The sequence below is a fragment of the Seriola aureovittata genome, chromosome 15, assembly GCF_021018895.1.
Source record: "Seriola aureovittata isolate HTS-2021-v1 ecotype China chromosome 15, ASM2101889v1, whole genome shotgun sequence".
NCBI lineage: Eukaryota > Metazoa > Chordata > Actinopteri > Carangiformes > Carangidae > Seriola > Seriola aureovittata.
Window position 1 is genome coordinate 11,276,213 of NC_079378.1, and position 18,803 is coordinate 11,295,015.

The window sequence follows — 18,803 nt, forward strand, 5'->3', positions numbered from 1 at the left end:
GTTACACACAGTTAGGACAGTTAGGACAAACAGACAAAAAAGCACCGTAGTCCGTAATACGAATTAAAAACAAACACCTCTGGACACATTTTGGAGACACGTGTCTACGCTGGAAAGCACCTGGCAGTTTATTGTGATTATTAAATTGTCAAGTGAGCAAGAACAACAAACAACTTTCTGTAAGAAATTGTACAGAAGTTGCCAGTAGAAAGCCAAGCATGCCTCCAGATGTTGCGACTGTCAGCCTACATGTGTTTTGTAGCTTGCAAGGTGACGCAAACTATGTTGATTATTGTGCTCTAGTCCACAATCTCAGCCTGGGTCCAATAACCAATAAATTAAAACCAAACAGGACACCAGGCACAGATAGAGCACTCATCCAACTTGGCCTCTGCTCAATTGAATTATGTTTCCAAGCTTTTGATTCCTAAGACTCCACTTAACTGCATGACACTGTGAGACTGGTGGGACGACCTCACTCCGCCACACCACAGAGTGGAAAATCCCAGTCAAGCTAAAGGCAAGACAAGTTGCTGAGTTGAGAGCATGGCTTTCATTTCGCTGTTTGTCGAAGAAACATTAGCAGGAACAATTGGGGTAACGGAAGAGTTTTCACCCAACGCCTCTAATGCGTCTGAAACCACATGTTGCATAAACCAGAAAAATGTGCGTATGAAAGAAACGTCTCAGAACGTCATCGTGGACAACGTGAGTGTGTGAGTGTGTGTGAGTTTGTGCCTGGATGTGCTTGGACTGCTATAGGCTGTTTTTTTTATTTTTTATTTGAATTTTACTTAATCAAGAAGATCTCTTGAGATTGAAATCATTTTTGACGGACTCCTAGCCAAAAGGAAGCACATTTAATGTTTATATTATATAAAACAGCTAACATCAAAAAACCACAGGCATTAAAACACATCAAAACACACAATATTTCAATAAAAACTAAGGCTACTGTATGTATTAAAACAAATATACTCAGCTTTTTCAGTCTTTTAGACGTTCAAGACTAAATGTTTAACATAATCACTGTATAGGTGTGTGTACAGTGTGTGTGTTGTACCTCTTCTGGCCTGCTCAGCACGTGTCCCTCTGGTCCAGTGATACCCATCTGCAGCATGCGGGCCTGCTCCTGTTGCACAAACGCACAGAAAGTCGGCTGTTAGCTGCTCAGCTCACGGATGCATTTCAGGACTGCTTTTGTCGGTGTTCAGTGGTGTGAATGCTCGGGCTGATGTAAAGTTTTGGTAACGCTCCAAAATGATATTCAGGTTTTCTGCTTTTTTTTTCTGCTTGTGCGACCAGCAGTTTTACCATCTGAGTCGGGCCACACACAGAGAGGACTGCGGGAATCCATGGGCTGTTGAGGGGCTTTTCTTTTCTTTTTTTCTTTTTTTTATAGATGTACTATACCTCCCAAAAGTTCTGGCTGCACTTTTGCATTGTAGTAAACGCAGGAGTGACCCCTGCTCTGAGACACTTGGTTCATAATTCCTGTGATGCCACCCTGGATGATTTATTACGACCTTTGTTTTAAGCATTAAAGTAAAATTATGGTATTATTATCATATGTATATCATATATATATTATTATCAACCTGGGTTTTATTCTCATAATGTGACTTTGGGTCACGCTCTCTTTGCATTTGCCACCTCTGATGTGGAGATACGGGAAAAATTGATAAAACTAGGCATATCAGGCCAAGCAGATCACTTATCTCTGAGTCTGAATTAGCACAAAAAATTTGCTCCCTGGATTAGCTATTGTAGCTAACTTCATAGATGTCTACTCCTGACCCCGAAATGGCTGTTCATTCATGTGCACATGCTGGTTTGGTTATACATGTGAGGCTGTAGGTCACTGTCAGTTTACCACATCTGTGCTACATAGGGAGGTAGTAGAAAACAAGAGAAGGCTTTGCTTCAATTTTAAGAAATTTAAGAAAACCTAGATAAATGGTTGGTTATCCAGTGGCTAACCATATTTACTCCAATCAGAGTGCATACACAAGAAGATGGATGATATGGGTGATGGAGAGTGGAAGCAGAGGCAGAGAGGCAGCTAGAGGACCGTCCCACAAGACGACACGTAAGTCAAGGAACCGGCGGTGTTCCTGCGGTCACTGCACTCCAAAGCCGCCCGGGGAGGAAAAAACTTTCGCTGCTCGGAGTGGGACCCGCTGATGACAGACTTGGAAAATCTAGACTCAGATGAGAGTGATCCCAGCTGTGTTACTATAAGAAACGAATTTGAAGCTGCGATCAATATTGATGTGCTGAAAATTTGTTCCACCTCCTCAAAATCAACCGGAAGAGTCACGAATGGACAGAACAGTCAGCTCTTCATGTGCTAAGCAACAGCAACTACAACCGTTAAGACAGTAATCAAGCCTTTCAGGATGTTTTTGTAATACCGAAATGAATCATGCAGTACAAGAAACTATTAGTACTGAAGATTAACAGGTAGCTTTTTTCTTTAGCCAGCTCGCTTTTGCAGAAGTAGCCACCTGTGCAGGTAGCTACCAACCACAGGCATGATGTCTGTTGACTTTTAATTTGGACTCCAAGTGTTTATTTGGAAAGCTTTAGAAGCTCATGCTACTGTCTCTGCATTAACCAAATCTCCACAGTGGAAGGTGTACATTAAAAAGTTAGCATGAACCAGGCTGGAGTTTCCTTGAAGGGGACAAATATTTTTCAAAAACCCAGATTTTCATGAATGAGAACTTCAGGAAATTTGAACTGGATTTTGTATTTATGCAGGGAAAGTTGAAGTCATCGTTTTCCTCAAGGAAAGCAGCTAGCGGCCATAAAAGGAATTATAGCTTTAGGCACTTAGACAGTGGTTTCAGCACTTATCCCTCGTGGTAGCCACTTGTTAGAATTATGAGCGGTCGTGTGCACATCCGCTACACCTCAGTGGGATAGGTGCTGGATACAGAAAAATCTGTATCCTACATTCACAGCTCCCTTAAACTAGTATGTGGGTACTCTTTGTATTCGTTATCACTTCATATCACACAACATGTCCTCTGTACCAACACAGGTCTAAACATGGCCTCTCTGTCTCAGGAGCTCTACAGTAAAAGTCAGGTTGTGACATAGTATGGGGGTTTAGACATTTTTGATCTTAAAGCTGATGGAAATCAGACTCTCTCTCAAAGTCCTAGTTTAAGGCTGCATATGCGAGCTGGGATTTGCGATGAATCAGATCCAACACACACACACACACACACACACACACACACACACACACACACACACACACACACACACACACAAACACACACACACACACACACACACACACACACACACACACACACACACAGTGATAGAATCCAGGCACGGTCTGGAGCTCTGACTAATACGAACCCTCTCAATCCACCAACTATTACAGTTCATTCACTTTCATTTGTCCGCAGTACGGCACAGCCCCGTGTAAACTACACCCACACATTACTGTCCTACACGAAACACATTGTCTCTCTCATCAGCGACTTTGTGTTTAGTCTGTAGGTGGTGAGATGTGCCGTGATAAGGCTCGAGCAGACAGGTGAACTGAAGTGAACTTAGCTGAAATAAATCACATTAAACTAAAACAGATGACAGATTTGGACCCGAGTCAAGTAATTACAAGAGAGTGTGTAAAGAAAATGAGGCGGGGGAGAAAGGAGGAGGAAAAAGAAGGAAAAATGTTTACGAGGGGTGTCTGTAAGTTTATCCATGTTACCTCAGCAATGATCTCGCCATTCTCAGCGTGGACCTGAGCGATGCCTCCCCTCTCTGCCAAGAAGGTAAAGACCTCATAGAGCTGGAGAGGAAAACACACAGACACAGTGAAATTACAGTGGCACTGCTCTTATATTTAAAAATCCATGCTTAAATGTTTACACAAGAATCAGACACTCCTTTTTAAACCCCGGGGGTCACCCTTGAGCCACAATTTAAAAATGAAGCCCCGCAATTTACGTGACGTCTACCCGCGACAAGCTGCAATTATCGTGTGTGGTCTCCAGAAATGGTTAAACTCATGTGGGGCGGAGCTGCAAGTTGTTGCTATGTTGCTGTGCCGCAGTTCCTTAGCAAACTGCATGACATCAGTTTTTCAAGCTGGACTATTTCAGTTGCCTCATGCGCTCCTCTGACCAACCGAATTAGCCACAGCTGCATGAGAAACACGGAGGGCCCCGCCTCGCCCCGTCTGGGCTCACACTCTGTAGCAGCCACAGTTACAACATGAACTCACACTATACGTCGCAGGCTACAAGTTACATAAGGACAGGGTATTTCAAGGGAGAAAAAAAAAAAAGAAAAAGATTAATGCTTAGTTGGGTCTATATTCCAACTGCAGGTCATAATTTACTCACTTTTTTTAGACACTGCATCACCACTTAGAGCCAAACCATTTCCATGTTTTGATGCTTTTGCAACCATCCAGTCTCATAGCAAGTCAGCGACGATAGATTATCTGATTATGTCAATGGATTGGTTGAATAAAATAATGATATTTGAATTTCGTACTAAGTGAAGCCAAGATATTACATGTCTATAGTGCAGCCACACATACTGCACCACACATGTATTGATCGTGCGTGTTTACACCTAAAGTGTTAAAAATGTGCACCAGATTTCAGTTCGTGTACCTCACTGTTGCTCATCTGGTAGTAGTCCTTGTAAGCCATGTAGACCTGGAACGAGTTCACGCCTGTAGAAAAAAGAAAGAAAAAAAAAAAAACAGGGAAACAACACAATGAAGAAAATGGGAGAAATAGTTTTAAAAAGGCCAAAGGTTAATGTGTCACAGTGCCACAGTTGAACTATATTCAAGTTTATATAGACTTTTTACTTATTGTAACCTGTGTCTGGAAGCGTAGTTAGAAAATGTTGGAAATCAACAAAAAAAAGAGGAATTTATATCTTTAATGTACTACAAATCCAAATGGCTTTTAGAAAAAAAAACACATTTAACTGCTTTTTTAAAAAAAATGTAATGTCAATTGAGAAATAAACGAACACGATCAGGTTCGCCGTCACAGCCTACCTTTGTCCTTAATGAGGTTATCCAACTCCTGCTTTACGCTGTCGTTCCAGTGGGTGATGTCCATATGGAGGGAGTAGTCGCAGCAGGCCTTCTCATCTGCCCACTGCCTCCACTGGTCAAAGGCCTCCATCAGGCTGTTCCCGGGGTCTGGGATCACATGGTCCACTGGAGGAGATGTGGATGTTTAGAAGAGAGAGGGCACAGGGATGAAAGGGTGAAGGGAGGATGGAAGGAGGAGGTTAGAAGTTTTATAAGGAGGGAAAAAAAAAAAAAAAGAAAAAGGCAGGGCGGGGGAGGGGTTTAGGAGTAGAGGAAGGTGAGGGATGCAAAGAGGAAAGATGGCAGGTGGCATGAAACGAACAGACAGACAAAGACGTGACAGAATGGGGTGGGGATAGTCACACATAGAAAGATGAAGACAGGGCGGTGTCAGTATTTGTCTGCTGGTGTTTTTCTACTTTCTCCCTCTACAGTTTATCTTGCATAATCAGCTGTCTGTCTGAGATCCCGCAGCGCTCAGCCAGTGGGGATCGCAAACCTTGTCAGATGTCACATTACATTTTGAACATCTTTGTCTGGGTGAGGCTCTCCTTGAAAAAAAACAAAAAACGTTTTTTTTTGTTTTTTTATGTAACCACAATCAATTTTATAGATTAGAGTTTGGCACCAAAGGGCAGTGGACTTTTTCAGTGGGACCTTTTTTTCAGCGGTGCAGTAAGGCGCGTTTGGGTGACAGTAACGGCACCGATATATTCAAGCTAGAAACTAGAGCATCTTATACCCTTGCTGGAGTGTATAAACATGATATTTCCAATAGTATTTAACTGAAATTTCTGTTAGGATAGTCCCACAAAAGCAAAACCTCCCCGCTGAAACATGGATTATAACAGCAAAGGAGTATCATGCTCTTGCACATAAAAAATTACAAATAAAAACATGCATGTCTGTAAGATGAAGATTTAGTTAGTCGTTTAAGTCTGCTTTCTACATTATTCACGGGCAAAGTAAATCCCCTTTTCAGTGTCACAGTGCACAAAATATCCCGCTCCGTCTTACTCAGCTGTAATGAAATAAGACCTCCTGCTGGCCCGCCACCTGACCGGCTTCTTTATCTCATTAAGGAGGACCCAATCTGCTTATCTAGTCTTTGCATGTTGATAGGATAGAGCTGGAAATGGCAGTCACGAAAACAAAACGTTGTTTACTATGCCATACCATCTGAACCGTCACACAATCGCACAGCTTCATCTGTTCGCGGAGGAAGACGTACGCAGTGTATGACGCACACAGGCACATACAAACCACAGTGCGCGCTTTCACTTTCTCTCTCACACATCACCCGCTGTAGTATAATCCCTCTGTGAATGGAGCCCATGAATAGAGCTTACTACAGTAACACGCCTGTTAGTGGCTGTGTCTGTCTGACACTGGCAAACAGGCAGCAGAGTCGGAGCCAGCTTTAGAAGAAGTTAATGGTATTAATGAGACTGTGGTATCTACCAGCTGTTGGCTGTGATAGCGTCTGGTCTGTAAACTACGGGCAGTGCACAAACACACACACACAAACTGATACTGTACGCAGACAAGCATGAAGACACACACTGCTGCTCTATTTCTATGGGAGTAGTGTTTCACTCTAGGCCTCCCCCCACCCCTCTTTCTCATTGCTATCCCCCCTTACACACAGTCTTTTGTATGTTCCCCTTTTGGAGAGCTGCCCAAAAAACAGACTTCCCACCCTTTTCTCTTTTCCTCTGTTGGGGTCTCTGCCTTCCCTCCCCTTTTTTTTTTTTTACTTTCTGTCTGAAACTTATCCTTCACTGCGCGGACGATCCTTTCCTGCAGCCCTTACCGATCATGGTCGTGCCCCCGGCAAGAGCAGCCTTTGATCCCTGAGCAAAGTCATCCACGGTTGTGGTTCCACGGTACGGCATCTGGAAGTGGGTGTGGATGTCAATGCCACCCGGGATCACCATCTTTCCCTGGGCCTCGATGGTCTTCACACCACCGGGCACGATCAGGTTGTCGCCGATCTGCCTGTCGAGGGCAGATGATGTTGTCATTAAAGATGTTCACACAGCAGAAAATAAAGTTTACTTTACCTGGGCGTATTAATGCTTGTACTGTGCAACGACAGTGAACTAAATCTGAGATGTTACTACATTGAAGTTATGTTAAATTAAGCATTAAACTTTTATTTTGCCACAACATTTACAGCAATTTTTAGTTCTGGTCCAGACTGGCTTTTTTTTTTTTCCAATGGAAAGACATCTTTCTGAAACAATCAATGACGACGAAAACAAAAAAACAGTTCCTGACTTTAACATGACCGCAAAACAAAGTCAGCCAAGCTTGAAGCAGCACACTGTCACCATGTCAACACATCAACATTTCAACCCTGTTGTTCAGACTTTACGGAGGAGACAAGCCAGACAGGCAGGCAGGCAGGCAGAAGCCAGTGTCCCTGAGAGTTTGCCAGCAGCCCAATGGTCCAGAAGGCATCTGGGTGTTTGTTATGCAACACCAGGCTTTCTGTGGGTGCCTTTCTCTGAGCTGCCTGGCTGAGGGGCAGTGGGGACAAAGGGCCTATAACCGGAAAATCAAGCAGGAACAGGACAGAGAGTGAAGGAGAGGACAGGACAGACTGATTCGAGGAGAGACGTACCCTGGTTTTGTCTGATAGGGCAGAGACAGAGCTGGGGACTAGACACTCTAATTATAACTCCACTCCAAGGTGCAAGTGACCACCAGAAAGAAGGTCCGTTTGCCTTTTCATATTCGATGAGCAGGACGCTCGTGTGCACGATCAAGCAGCTTGTGTTCATGGATTCATTGTTAAATTCAGTGTAGTTTTTCTTCTCTTCACTCTGGAGGAAGGCGTTCACTGTTATGTTTAGTTTGGGTTTTGGTTTGCCTGCCCCCTCACCTTCTACAAATTCTAATCGTAATTAAACACACTAATACATCACCTTTACGCTTCATCAACCTAGGTGTTATTCTCCTGTGTTACTTTCCGTCAGACAGTTTGAGATTATTTGTGTTACACTGACATTTTTAGAAAACTCTCCATTCTTGCGGATGTGCCAAATCTCCAAAACGGCGAATGTGCGTAAAATCAAAACGGACAAAAATATGACAGTAAAGAACCGGAATTTCCCTTTAACATTTACACAAACTGACCTAGACAAAACCATTTGATGGAACGATGTAAAACTTCATATTTTGTACTCTATAAGAAGAATTGTATTCCTCACAAAAATCGGCATTTTCATTAGAAGGATGCAGTTAAATACAAAGGAGAGGAAACACATGAGATGCAAATAAACTTGATGATGAGCCTGAATTGAGGAATGAAAGCAAATGGGAGCGGATGAGAGCGGAGCAGTAACGAGGGCAGTGGAGGACTTACTTAATGAGGCCATCCTCCATGTAGATATCGGCATGGAAGGACTGGTCATCGTTCACGATCCTCCCGCCTTTGATCAGAAGCCTGTCGCTCTGTGGAGAGAATGATGAGGGGAAGGGAGGGACAAGAAGAAGGGATAAGAGAAATGTTAGAATTCAGTGCAAATTTCCTCCCGACAAAAGCCCCAGTTTTGGCTTGGGAACATCTCATGGGAAGACGATCTGCCAGATTATTTGTGTTCTATGTTTGGGATTGCACAATGCTTCACTATTTCACATTTTTATCATTTTATCCTTTGCTTTCCACTCGGAGGAGACGGACAATATTTCATTCATTCGTTCATTCATGGGTGGGAGGAGATGGGGCATGTTTGTCACTCTTGTACCATGTAAACACACTATGCACAGTTCGGCTCTGGACCACATTGTGGGCACCCACCCCCACCCACCCAGCTCTCCCTGTGGTCCTGCGCATCAAAGTTGTTTGATTCCCCCTGCAAACAGCCCATATTTACATCGAAGTTTTCTTCATATTCTTGTTAAATGAGCCTGTCAAATAATACAGAGCTTGCAGATCCTCTCTAGCAGTGTTCCACTATGGAAAATGTGCACAAATTTTTTTTCTGGGGTCAAACCAATGCAGTGACTTCATAGCTTCTTAAACATGCACAATCATAGAAAACCAGCTCTCTGTTAACTTTGCTAGCTTAGCCTTCCTCTGCATGGATTTGTCATACATGCTCCACCATTTTCACTGTGACTGTTGTCATGGTAGCTGCCTTCAAGCTCACAAAGGTAACCCTAACTGGTAAAAATACAACTGTCTGGGTAAATCTGGGTGTGCCAGTCTGATCACATGTATGCTTTACAAAATCAGCAACCGCTTTTGAGGTGCTCCTTTTTTTCCAGAACATTATTTCTTATTATTTTGCTTAGAAACAGCAGCCGTGGTGACCACGTCTCCCAGAGGAAGTAAATCCTTCACGTTATGATAAGTTAATGATGAATGAATATGAAATCTGATTCGACGGGGAGGTATTCATAGATAAATGGAGCAGGTTCTATCTTCCATTCTCCTGTGTTAAATGACCTGGACAAGTCATGGTGATTTCAACCGTTTGCCGTAGGAAGCAGAGCTGAAGCTGCTTTAACCGACTGATCATGGATTAACATCTTAACCACGTTTATCCAGATCTTGTTATGCAACAATTCTAGCTGTGGATGTTATTTTTCCCAGCATAACCCATTTATACAAACAGACCAAATGCATTTCGCTGATATTGATTATTGATCGCTTCATGAGGAGGGATATTTTTAATCCGCATGAGAAAATAACAATCCTTATCACTGAATGTGTCGCAGACATCCCACTTTGGTGTGGAAAATAAATGAAACTGCAGAGTGCTGTCACGTCTGAGGGACCCTTCAACCTCACATCTCGTCATGTGGTCCGATCGGGGCGTTGCCATGACGCCACACAGCCAGACATCAAATCTGCTGCTGCTGCCGCTGCACCACAGACTAACTCTAGCAGGCTGTTGTCATGGTAACGGGTTGACTGCAGGGAGAGAGACTACAGAGGAGGAGGAGACTGGGCGACTGGTTGTGCTGACTTATTGGAAAGCCGGTTGACTGTGCAACTGGCTGTTGAACAGGGTGGAGGGGCTACGGGGATAGAAGGGCGGTTGTTGTTGGGTAGGTGGGCACCTGTGCAGCCCGGTTGGTTGGTTGGTTGATCTGTGGGAAAACTGGTGGTTAATCACCTGGCCACATGAAGACAGGCTGAATTATTATGTCAGTGGAGTATAGTGAGTAAATTAGTCAATCAATCAACTAGTCAAAAATGATTTATCTCATCTTCATCTTATAGGATACTGGACTGACTTTATTTGGGCTTCAGGTTCTGTTTTTCAGCTGCGACAAGGAAACTGAAGACGTCACCTTGGACTCTGGGCATTTTATAAACCAAACCATTAATTGCTAAAATAATCATGACTTAAATAAATCAATAATTCAAGTTACTGTTGGTTGCAATAATATGATATTCATGTTACAGCATCTTACAACCGGACACTTCTCACTGTTACACTTTCATTGTAATAATTACTGCTGCAGCTCCTTCCACTTCCTAAGCTTTGGCACTGCTGATTAAACAAAATTTTACTGTGATGTTCATGTATGTGTTAATGAAGGTGGATTAGTCCCATCCCTGCAGGATCCTTGTTGCTGCTCTGATTCTTTGAGCTCCCCGTGCAGCCATTTTCTATAAACGGTAAATGACTGCACTAAATCCATTTTATTATACAATTCTGATAACCAATTAATAATTTATGGTATCTCTCAAGCGAAAAATGCTAAATATTTTGTGATACCTGCTTTTGAAATGGGAAGATGTAATTCTTGGTTTTATTATGTCAAGTCAAGTTGATGCTTTTGGGCTTTGGGCTGTTTTGGGGACGGAACAAGCAGGATATCTATCAAATGTATTAAATAGAACTGCAGATAACATTTGTTTTCATTAGCGATTGATCAGCTGATCATTTTGTTTAAAAGACATCAGAAAATCTGTGCAAAATGCCTGTTGTAATTTCTTACAAGGTGATCAATAAATCCATTAAATAAATGAATAAATGGTGAAAACAATCATTAGCTACAGCCTGTCAAAAAACAGCCTCTAATTTAAAGCCTCAGTAATACATTCACATTCTGTAAAATGGCAGGAGTTGGCTCCCTCAGACTTCCCTGTTCTCCCATCAGCACATATGTGGAGTGATTTACACCCTTGGCTGTGGACCCAGTGTTTCATCACTGTAATGAACTGCAGCCGCTCCCTCACACATCACAAAAAAAAAAAAATGTATAATACACTTCTGTCTGTAGCTCAAATTATACAAGCTCCATATCTGCTGAGCTCATAAACACAAGCAGTGTGTGTATTCTTGCATCTTTGTGTTTGTGTGTGCGCGATGGTGATGGAGCAGTGTGAAACAGAGCCCAGAACCTTCCCAGGCAACCACACCCTGAAGCAACACATTACAACACACAGTCATCAGCGGCTGGAACATAGCACCAGTATAGATCATACTGCAGAGCACAGTGCCCTGAAACTGTCGCTCATCAGCTCGGACAGTTCCTTCCAAAGCAGAGCACTGCCCGGCTGCTTTAACTCCCTGCATTTGTAATGAACTTGAAAAGGGAGAGCATACTCATAACTTCATTTCACCTCTTTCACGGAAATACTGTGACATCATCTTAAATCTTGTGTAGATATAATCAAAGTCAACATCTTAAAATCCATAAACTAACAGAAATGCAGAAATGGCCTATATTTGAATAGTATAGTGATAAAACAACTAGCTGATTATTAATCTGTCAATCAATAAAAATGAAATGAGTTTAATTCAGGAATTTATTGAGCAAAAGTGCTAACATTCACTGTTTTCAGATTCTCAGATTCTCTCAGTTTCAATTACTTTTCTTATCGATTATTTCTCCAATTGATCGATTAATCATTTAGTGTTTATAGCTTGTTTTCAAAACCTAAATATATAGAATTTATAAGCGCACATGACAAAGAAGAGCAGCAGATCCTTCAGTGAATCCAAATTGATTATGATTATGATGAATTGATTATGGCTAATTGTAGCAGCTCTAAAGAAACTGTCAGATTAATCACAAACTCCCAGTGCTGACTCAGGCTAAACGCAGCTAGGAATGAGTCATCACAAAATGCTTGAGTCACTTGTTATGATAACAAATAGCATGTGTGTGCAGAAAATTAACAATGTTGATAACTGATTAATCGTTTCAGTGAATAAATAAAAGAGGAATGATAAACTTTTGCTTCTGAAATGTGAGGATTTGTTGTTTTCCTCTGTTTTGTGTCGCTGGGAACTGAACACTTTTGGTCGGAGAAAACAACCAATTTAAGACAGAAGGTTTTTTTCCATTTTCAAATATTTTATAGACGAAACCATTCGTTCATTCATTACTGAAAAAAGAAAGAAAAAAGTAATGATAATAACGGCCAGTTTAAGCCTTTATACAGTAATAATGGATTATAACTCAGCAGCACAGACCTGCCCACATCAACTGCATCAGATGAGGAAAGAGTTTTTATCTGATTTATAATACTGCAGTGAGAGGTGTGTCCTCATGCATGGGTGCCTTTCAGAAGTGCCTCAGCAGTCTCTCACTCTCACCCTCACAGACACACACACACAAACACACACACACACTCACACACACACACACACACACACACACACACACACACACACACACACACACACACACACACACACACTCATATTCCCATTTGTCAGTTACTGCCCACTCTCTGGTCTATAACAGCATGCAAGAGACCACAATCATTCGACAATCAATAGCTTTCCATTTCCATTACAACCCCGCAACTGTAGGTTTGCTGATTTTAGTATTCCTCAGTCGGTGCATCTGCCAATGAAATACATGGTGAACTTTTTAGAACTGTAGACTGCATTTGATGTTAGCCTTTAGTTTTTTCTTTAGTCAGTGGAAAACTCCATGTTGAAATGCTTAACGTCAACAGCTTAAACCATTATGCAAAAATAAAACAGAGCAAATTTTCTGAATGGCAACAGGTATGTCCGAACTGTCACAGAATGTCAACAACACATAACTTAAATCTAAGTGGTGGTAGTGTTTGGCAGGGTGGGTGACCAGACTGTCAAGCCTTTTTTTAAAGACACATAATCTGAGACAGGAGTTTTTTCATTAACACTGCTTAATCACACTTCATAAATCTAAAGGCAGACAACATTTATTGGGGGTTTTTCCTTGATTTTTCTTTGAACAGGAAGCCTCAAACTGTCACATTCGCCAGCACTCGGGTCATTCAGCAACAAACAGCAACACGCTACGCTTCAATATATCATGGTAAATATAGCAAGTGACAGCTTGCTGTTTCCCAATGCTGCCAGTTATGAAGTCAGCGTGTGCCACAGCACTGTTTATTGTGTCTGAAATTATCCAGGAGTCTGTCATTTTTTCCAAATATGATTTCTCAGCAATTCTGCATTATTTTGACTAATTATATGAGAGCAACATGCAGACAGTACCTGCTCATTTTTATGTTACTGTAAATGAAGCTATCATGTATAGGTTCTATGCATCCTAGCCAGTCGTGCCATTTTCTTCCCTAGGTAGCAAAACTCCTTTGACATGGAGTTAAACAGCCTGTGCTATTATGTGGTTATGGGAATAAACCTCACCATTTGTTACAACATTAACGAGACGGCATTATCCACATAATGAACAGACACCACAGTCATAATGCTGTTGGAATTTCTGTTGCAGCCCTGGCTTTGGCAAGGACGATTTACTGGAATTCAGTGGCTCTGGTGGTGTTCGTACGACAGAATCTGAGAGTCTGAGATGGGGCCGTGAGACCAAAACTGTTTCAAGATGGAGGATTCAGGTACGTACGACATCATAGTGTGCATATTCGTGATGTGCAACTAATGACATACTGTGCCTTTTTCTCATTAAGTCTTGATGAGAAACAAGGGCAAACACAATTCCCTACCTTGTTTGAAGCCTCAGTACTTTTTATTGTTCACTGCCCCCCAACAATATCAGGGAAAGAGACAAATATTGGCCTGTTCAAAAAAATTGCTTATGCAACTGGTTGGATTTTTATAGAACTTCTATAAAATAAATAGGTGTTTTCTGGGTTTCTAGATTTAAGCAGCTGCAGTGATGAAGGACAAATCAAAGAGCCTCACACTGTGTCTTATTTTTCAATTTCAGGCATCCTGCCTAAATTGTCAGACAGACATTTTTATTTTGGATTTTATTTTATTTAACTAAAATCTGTGACCATATATTTAGGCCACAGAGATTCATATTAGCTTGGAATAGTGAAAAAATTCTATTGCTGGTCAAGTGAATTTGATCCTGGATTAGAACATTTACGCGAGGCATCAGTGATGTTGATCCTGATTTGCTCTGACCTTCCAAGGTCAGTGACCATGTCTTCGTTTGTCAGTCATGTCACTGCTACACCACCCAGTATTTGTAAGGGAAAACCATCTCGGTGGATGAGCTAGACACACTTATTGATAATAATGACGGAGTGTAGGTGTGTTCACACAGAAAGCAGAGCACAAAGTTTATTTGCCATAAACAGCCAATATGCAGATTATGCAGACATTATGCTGCATTCAGGCAATGTTGATAGAATGGAAAGAACAAGAGAAACACTTATTCCAACTTGGAAGTGTTCACACATTAGTTATTCCAGGTGGTTAGCCCTAGTGCTAACTGTAGCAGCGCTGTCAATTGGCCAAAATTGACCTTTAATTATTCCACATATGTAAACCACATATGTGCAAACCATTCAAATATCTATTTTTGTGCATTATGTCTAGAGTGCAAACCAATACAACGAGAGACATAGCTACTTGTATAGGTGCTCATTTGGGTGCATATCTTCGAGATTGCTAGTGCTGGAATGGTAGGCTAGGCTAGCTGTAGCTTACATAGCTTGTAAACGACTTTATCTCGATTTCCACAAAATCAGAATCCAAAAACATTTCCAAAAGTTCAGCTCTCGCTCTCACAGAATGTTAATGGAGCTTGTTACTACTGTGTTAAAACGGCATATAATAAGGATGAGTTCACTAAGGTTAGTGCGCAAGGCTTCTGTTCTTACTCATCTTCACTTCCATATGTGTACTTGCTTACTGTATGCACGCGTGTGTGACTGTGGCCTACTCTCAACACTTGGGTGCTGGGTAAACAGTAGAGGATTTGGTGTTTTCCTGCTGTAGGATTTCTTCAGCTGCGTGTTTCGACAAATTAGGACAAAGAGGGGGATTATCAAACATCACGCAAACATTACAACTTAACAACAAATCCTTATAGAAGGTTTATCCCGATACACTGAAACCAAAAAAAATGCATACTAATGTCTGGCAATAATCTAAACAGATCAAATGGAAATTGGATGGTTTAGCAAACTGTGTGATTCAAGCTGCTTTACTCCTCTGAAGTCACTGGAAAAAGTAATTAAGTCATTTTTTTACCTTCCTAAACATCTTCCTTCTAGTGCTGACAAGCTCATCTATGAGATTCCTGGCAACAAAGTAGAGTAAAGTTCAGGTGGAAAAAATATCTTGTCATTCAACTCTTAAAAAACAAAGCACCAAAAATAACGCACCTCTCACTGCACGGGAAACTGTCATTTTCTGTTACACAAGCCAACAGTAATCAAAAATAGACGGCAGGATGTTGTTCTTGTACTACTACACCAATATCCACTGACAACTTTTTTCCACATCCACCAGACTGGAGGGAGAAGCGCTCATAGAACTGGGATGCAAATGAATAATAACCATTCCTCTGTGCTTAATAAGTGGGAATGGTCCTGGAAAAGTCCACAGCTACAAAGCAGACCAAAGGCTCTGAGAGGACATTCAAGGAGAGACCTCCATTGGCTGTGACAGAGACCGTTGTGTGGGTGGAGAGAGCAACAGGGAGGCAGGCAGAGACCATTGGAAGAGGGAAGTCATCCTGAATGTTCACCCAGTGCCTTTTCTTCAGCCCTGTTGCCTAGCGAGCAAAAATATTTACTCTTTACCAAAAACTGCACAGGATTTTTTTTTTCATTCTGGAAGAGTGAAAACAATGAGACTTATCAATCTTAATTAATTGCAGAGGCTCCTGCCAGCCACAGTCTTTGAGGAATCTTGTTTGACTGGAATGTTGATCTTGTGATAGGCAGGAATAGTGTAACCATGGCAATGGGGGAAAAAAAAAACAGTCTGGATCTGATTGGGCAAGACAGGTTGAATTATAAACTCTTTCAGTCAAAGTGTCTGTTTGTGTGTGTGACTGAATTTAAGTGTGTCAAATCACATCCCCACACGACAAACCAAACAGGGGTTGTATTTTCCTGCCATCACAGCTGTATATCGGTTGTCATGGTGAGTCGCACGGCAACGTCTGGGTGGCCACGGGTTATTTTGTTTGCGCTCGAGCCCACTTCGCTGCAGCCTGCATGGCGATGGCACAGTCTGTTGTGGTGGGGCCCTGTTTTGTGGTGCGTCAACAGGGGGAACGGGTTTCATTTCCTAGTGCAGAGCCACCGAGCTTCATGCCCACAGATGCTCATTCCAGCTGGAGGGGATTACTGATGACATGTACCAGCCTGGAACAACACTGAGGCTGCTGTGAGAGGGTATGAGGGAAGGGAAGAACCACACCTAGAAATCTGACAGAGCCACTCTGGCTGAGAGCAGACATAAGGAAACAGCTGGAACAGACTGGACAAGCATGGAAATACAGAGGGAAAGTCTGGGAGGGAAAGAGGGTTAGAAATGGGTATAGTAGTTATGGTCTTTCTGTGTAAGCATGACTGTGGGATGTTCAAAACAGATAATTTATTCTTACTTATGTTCTAAGTGTATCTCTCAAGGCCAGTGACACCAACATAAACGTAAATTGGTTAAAGAGTTTCTAATACATTCAATGCATACTTTCAGACATTCACAGATTAGTAGTGCAAAGACCCAAGCCCCTGTGTTCCTACCAAAGACAAAAATTCTTTAAAAATGTGTCACAAATATGTATATATGTCTTTTTTGTTTTTTATGTTCCTCTCCAGACATGTTTTAAACTATGTAAAAATACTTATTGAGAAATTCTGGATAAGGCCTTGTGCCCCGCCCACCACCGCTACACATGCTAGGTTGAAAGAGAAGTGTGTATCAAGATGGTTAGTGGAGGGAACATCCGAAAAACTCATCCACATTTGAGCCTCAGTCAGACCCAAACTCAGGAGATTGTTGAGTTTGTTGTGACAAAAATTGGAGACTAGAATACGTATCAGAACGGTAAGCCGTAGTTATTTGATTATGTTGTTTCTTAGCTTGTAACTGGCAGTGGTTGACACAGTTAGTGGCTGTGCTCAAACTCTTGCTCTCTGCTCCCACAAGGTTTCGGTGACTGGTGAAAGAGCAGAGAGATGGTTAGTGTTAGAGGAAAAAAGTCAGACCAAGACTCAGATGAGAAGTTTGTTGTGACCAAAATTGGCCAAAAGCAGACATATCAGAATGGTTAGCATAGTTAGCATCTTTTATTTATTTACGTTGTTTGTTAGTTCGTAACTAGCAGTGTTAGTGGTTGTGCTAATGCAAACTCTAGCTCTCCGTACTGACAAGGTTTCGGATTTATTTTGCCGCTCTCTCGTCCCCACAAGTTGACGGGATTGGTTCCTTAGGTTTGTATGAAACCCTGGCTGTCTGAATCTGTTTTTATGATCATTGGTTCACTGCAGTTCCAAGGTGGAAATACTCAGTCATGGTGTTGACTGATTATTCTGCACATGATATGTCTTGTATTATATTAAAAAAAAACACCATATGGACATATTAACAGAGTCAAACACTTGATTTTCATCAGAAGGGGTTTGGATAATGGTGGAGGTTTATGGCATAAAAGAATAAGCAAAACCAGATTCTGGTTACACAGACAACATTTGTTCAAAGGATCATTATTGTTGTTTTTTTTATGACAAACGCTGAAGATAAGGAAAAACTAGAACATTCACAGGCTTATCCTTCAAGTTATATCATTACATCAGTCCCAATTTTTGATGCTATTTATGGCCGATATTTTTTCAGCAATGGCCATTCAGTGTATTTGCGTAACTGTTTCTCTATGTAGTAGTGGTCATTGTTACCGGCACCGCCCATCTCAAGGAATTCACAGGAAGTGAATGCCAGCTGGTGCAGTTGTAATTCAATCATGAAGTCAGTTTTATTGTGTTGGATGACATTGTTGACTGACGTCTTTGTTAAAACAACATAACGGGTTGGATTTTATCAGGCCACAGTTTGCTTCTGAGTAAAGCTGCTCACAGCGTGTTTGCTGGCTGATGTAGGTATCATTTTGAAATGCACTTGCCATTACCACCAGTAACCACAGTGGTCGCCACATCAAGCAGAACTGAAATCTTCAGAATAATAACTTCAGTTTATTGGAGGAAGGACTGGACTACCATGAAATGATGAGAACAAACAGTGGTAAATCAGTGTGAAAACTGTGGTGTGGGGTGAAGCCACCATATCGCTGCGCTTACTCAAGTTAACACGTTAGTTACAACTGGATGAAGCTTGTCTTTGAGGATTGCAACAACCTTCCAAATGAAAAATTTAACCTCAGTACCCCCCCAGATATCATGTATCTTGAGACCATCAAGCTGCACAAAACTTGCTGGTGTTAGCAATCTTTCCGGTCTGTGATTTCATGCCTCAGTATCAAACTAAGAGGGAGAGGAGACAGATCTTATCTCGGTGAGTCTAGTGCTCTC

At 41.8% G+C, this 18,803-nt stretch overlaps 1 protein-coding gene across 3 annotated transcripts in view; it reads right to left on the minus strand.

The window, feature by feature from the left end:
• Positions 1-18,803, minus strand: part of dpysl3 (dihydropyrimidinase like 3) — a 42,110-nt gene that overhangs the window by 14,316 nt on the left and 8,991 nt on the right. For all 3 annotated transcript variants that reach the window (XM_056396829.1, XM_056396828.1, XM_056396830.1), the window contains exons 2-7: positions 8,454-8,542; positions 6,897-7,081; positions 5,045-5,209; positions 4,647-4,708; positions 3,734-3,814; positions 1,064-1,132 (exon numbers count right to left, since the gene is read on the minus strand). In XM_056396829.1, the coding sequence (XP_056252804.1) occupies positions 1,064-1,132; positions 3,734-3,814; positions 4,647-4,708; positions 5,045-5,209; positions 6,897-7,081; positions 8,454-8,542 (651 nt within the window). The remainder of the gene's footprint in view (positions 1-1,063; positions 1,133-3,733; positions 3,815-4,646; positions 4,709-5,044; positions 5,210-6,896; positions 7,082-8,453; positions 8,543-18,803) is intronic.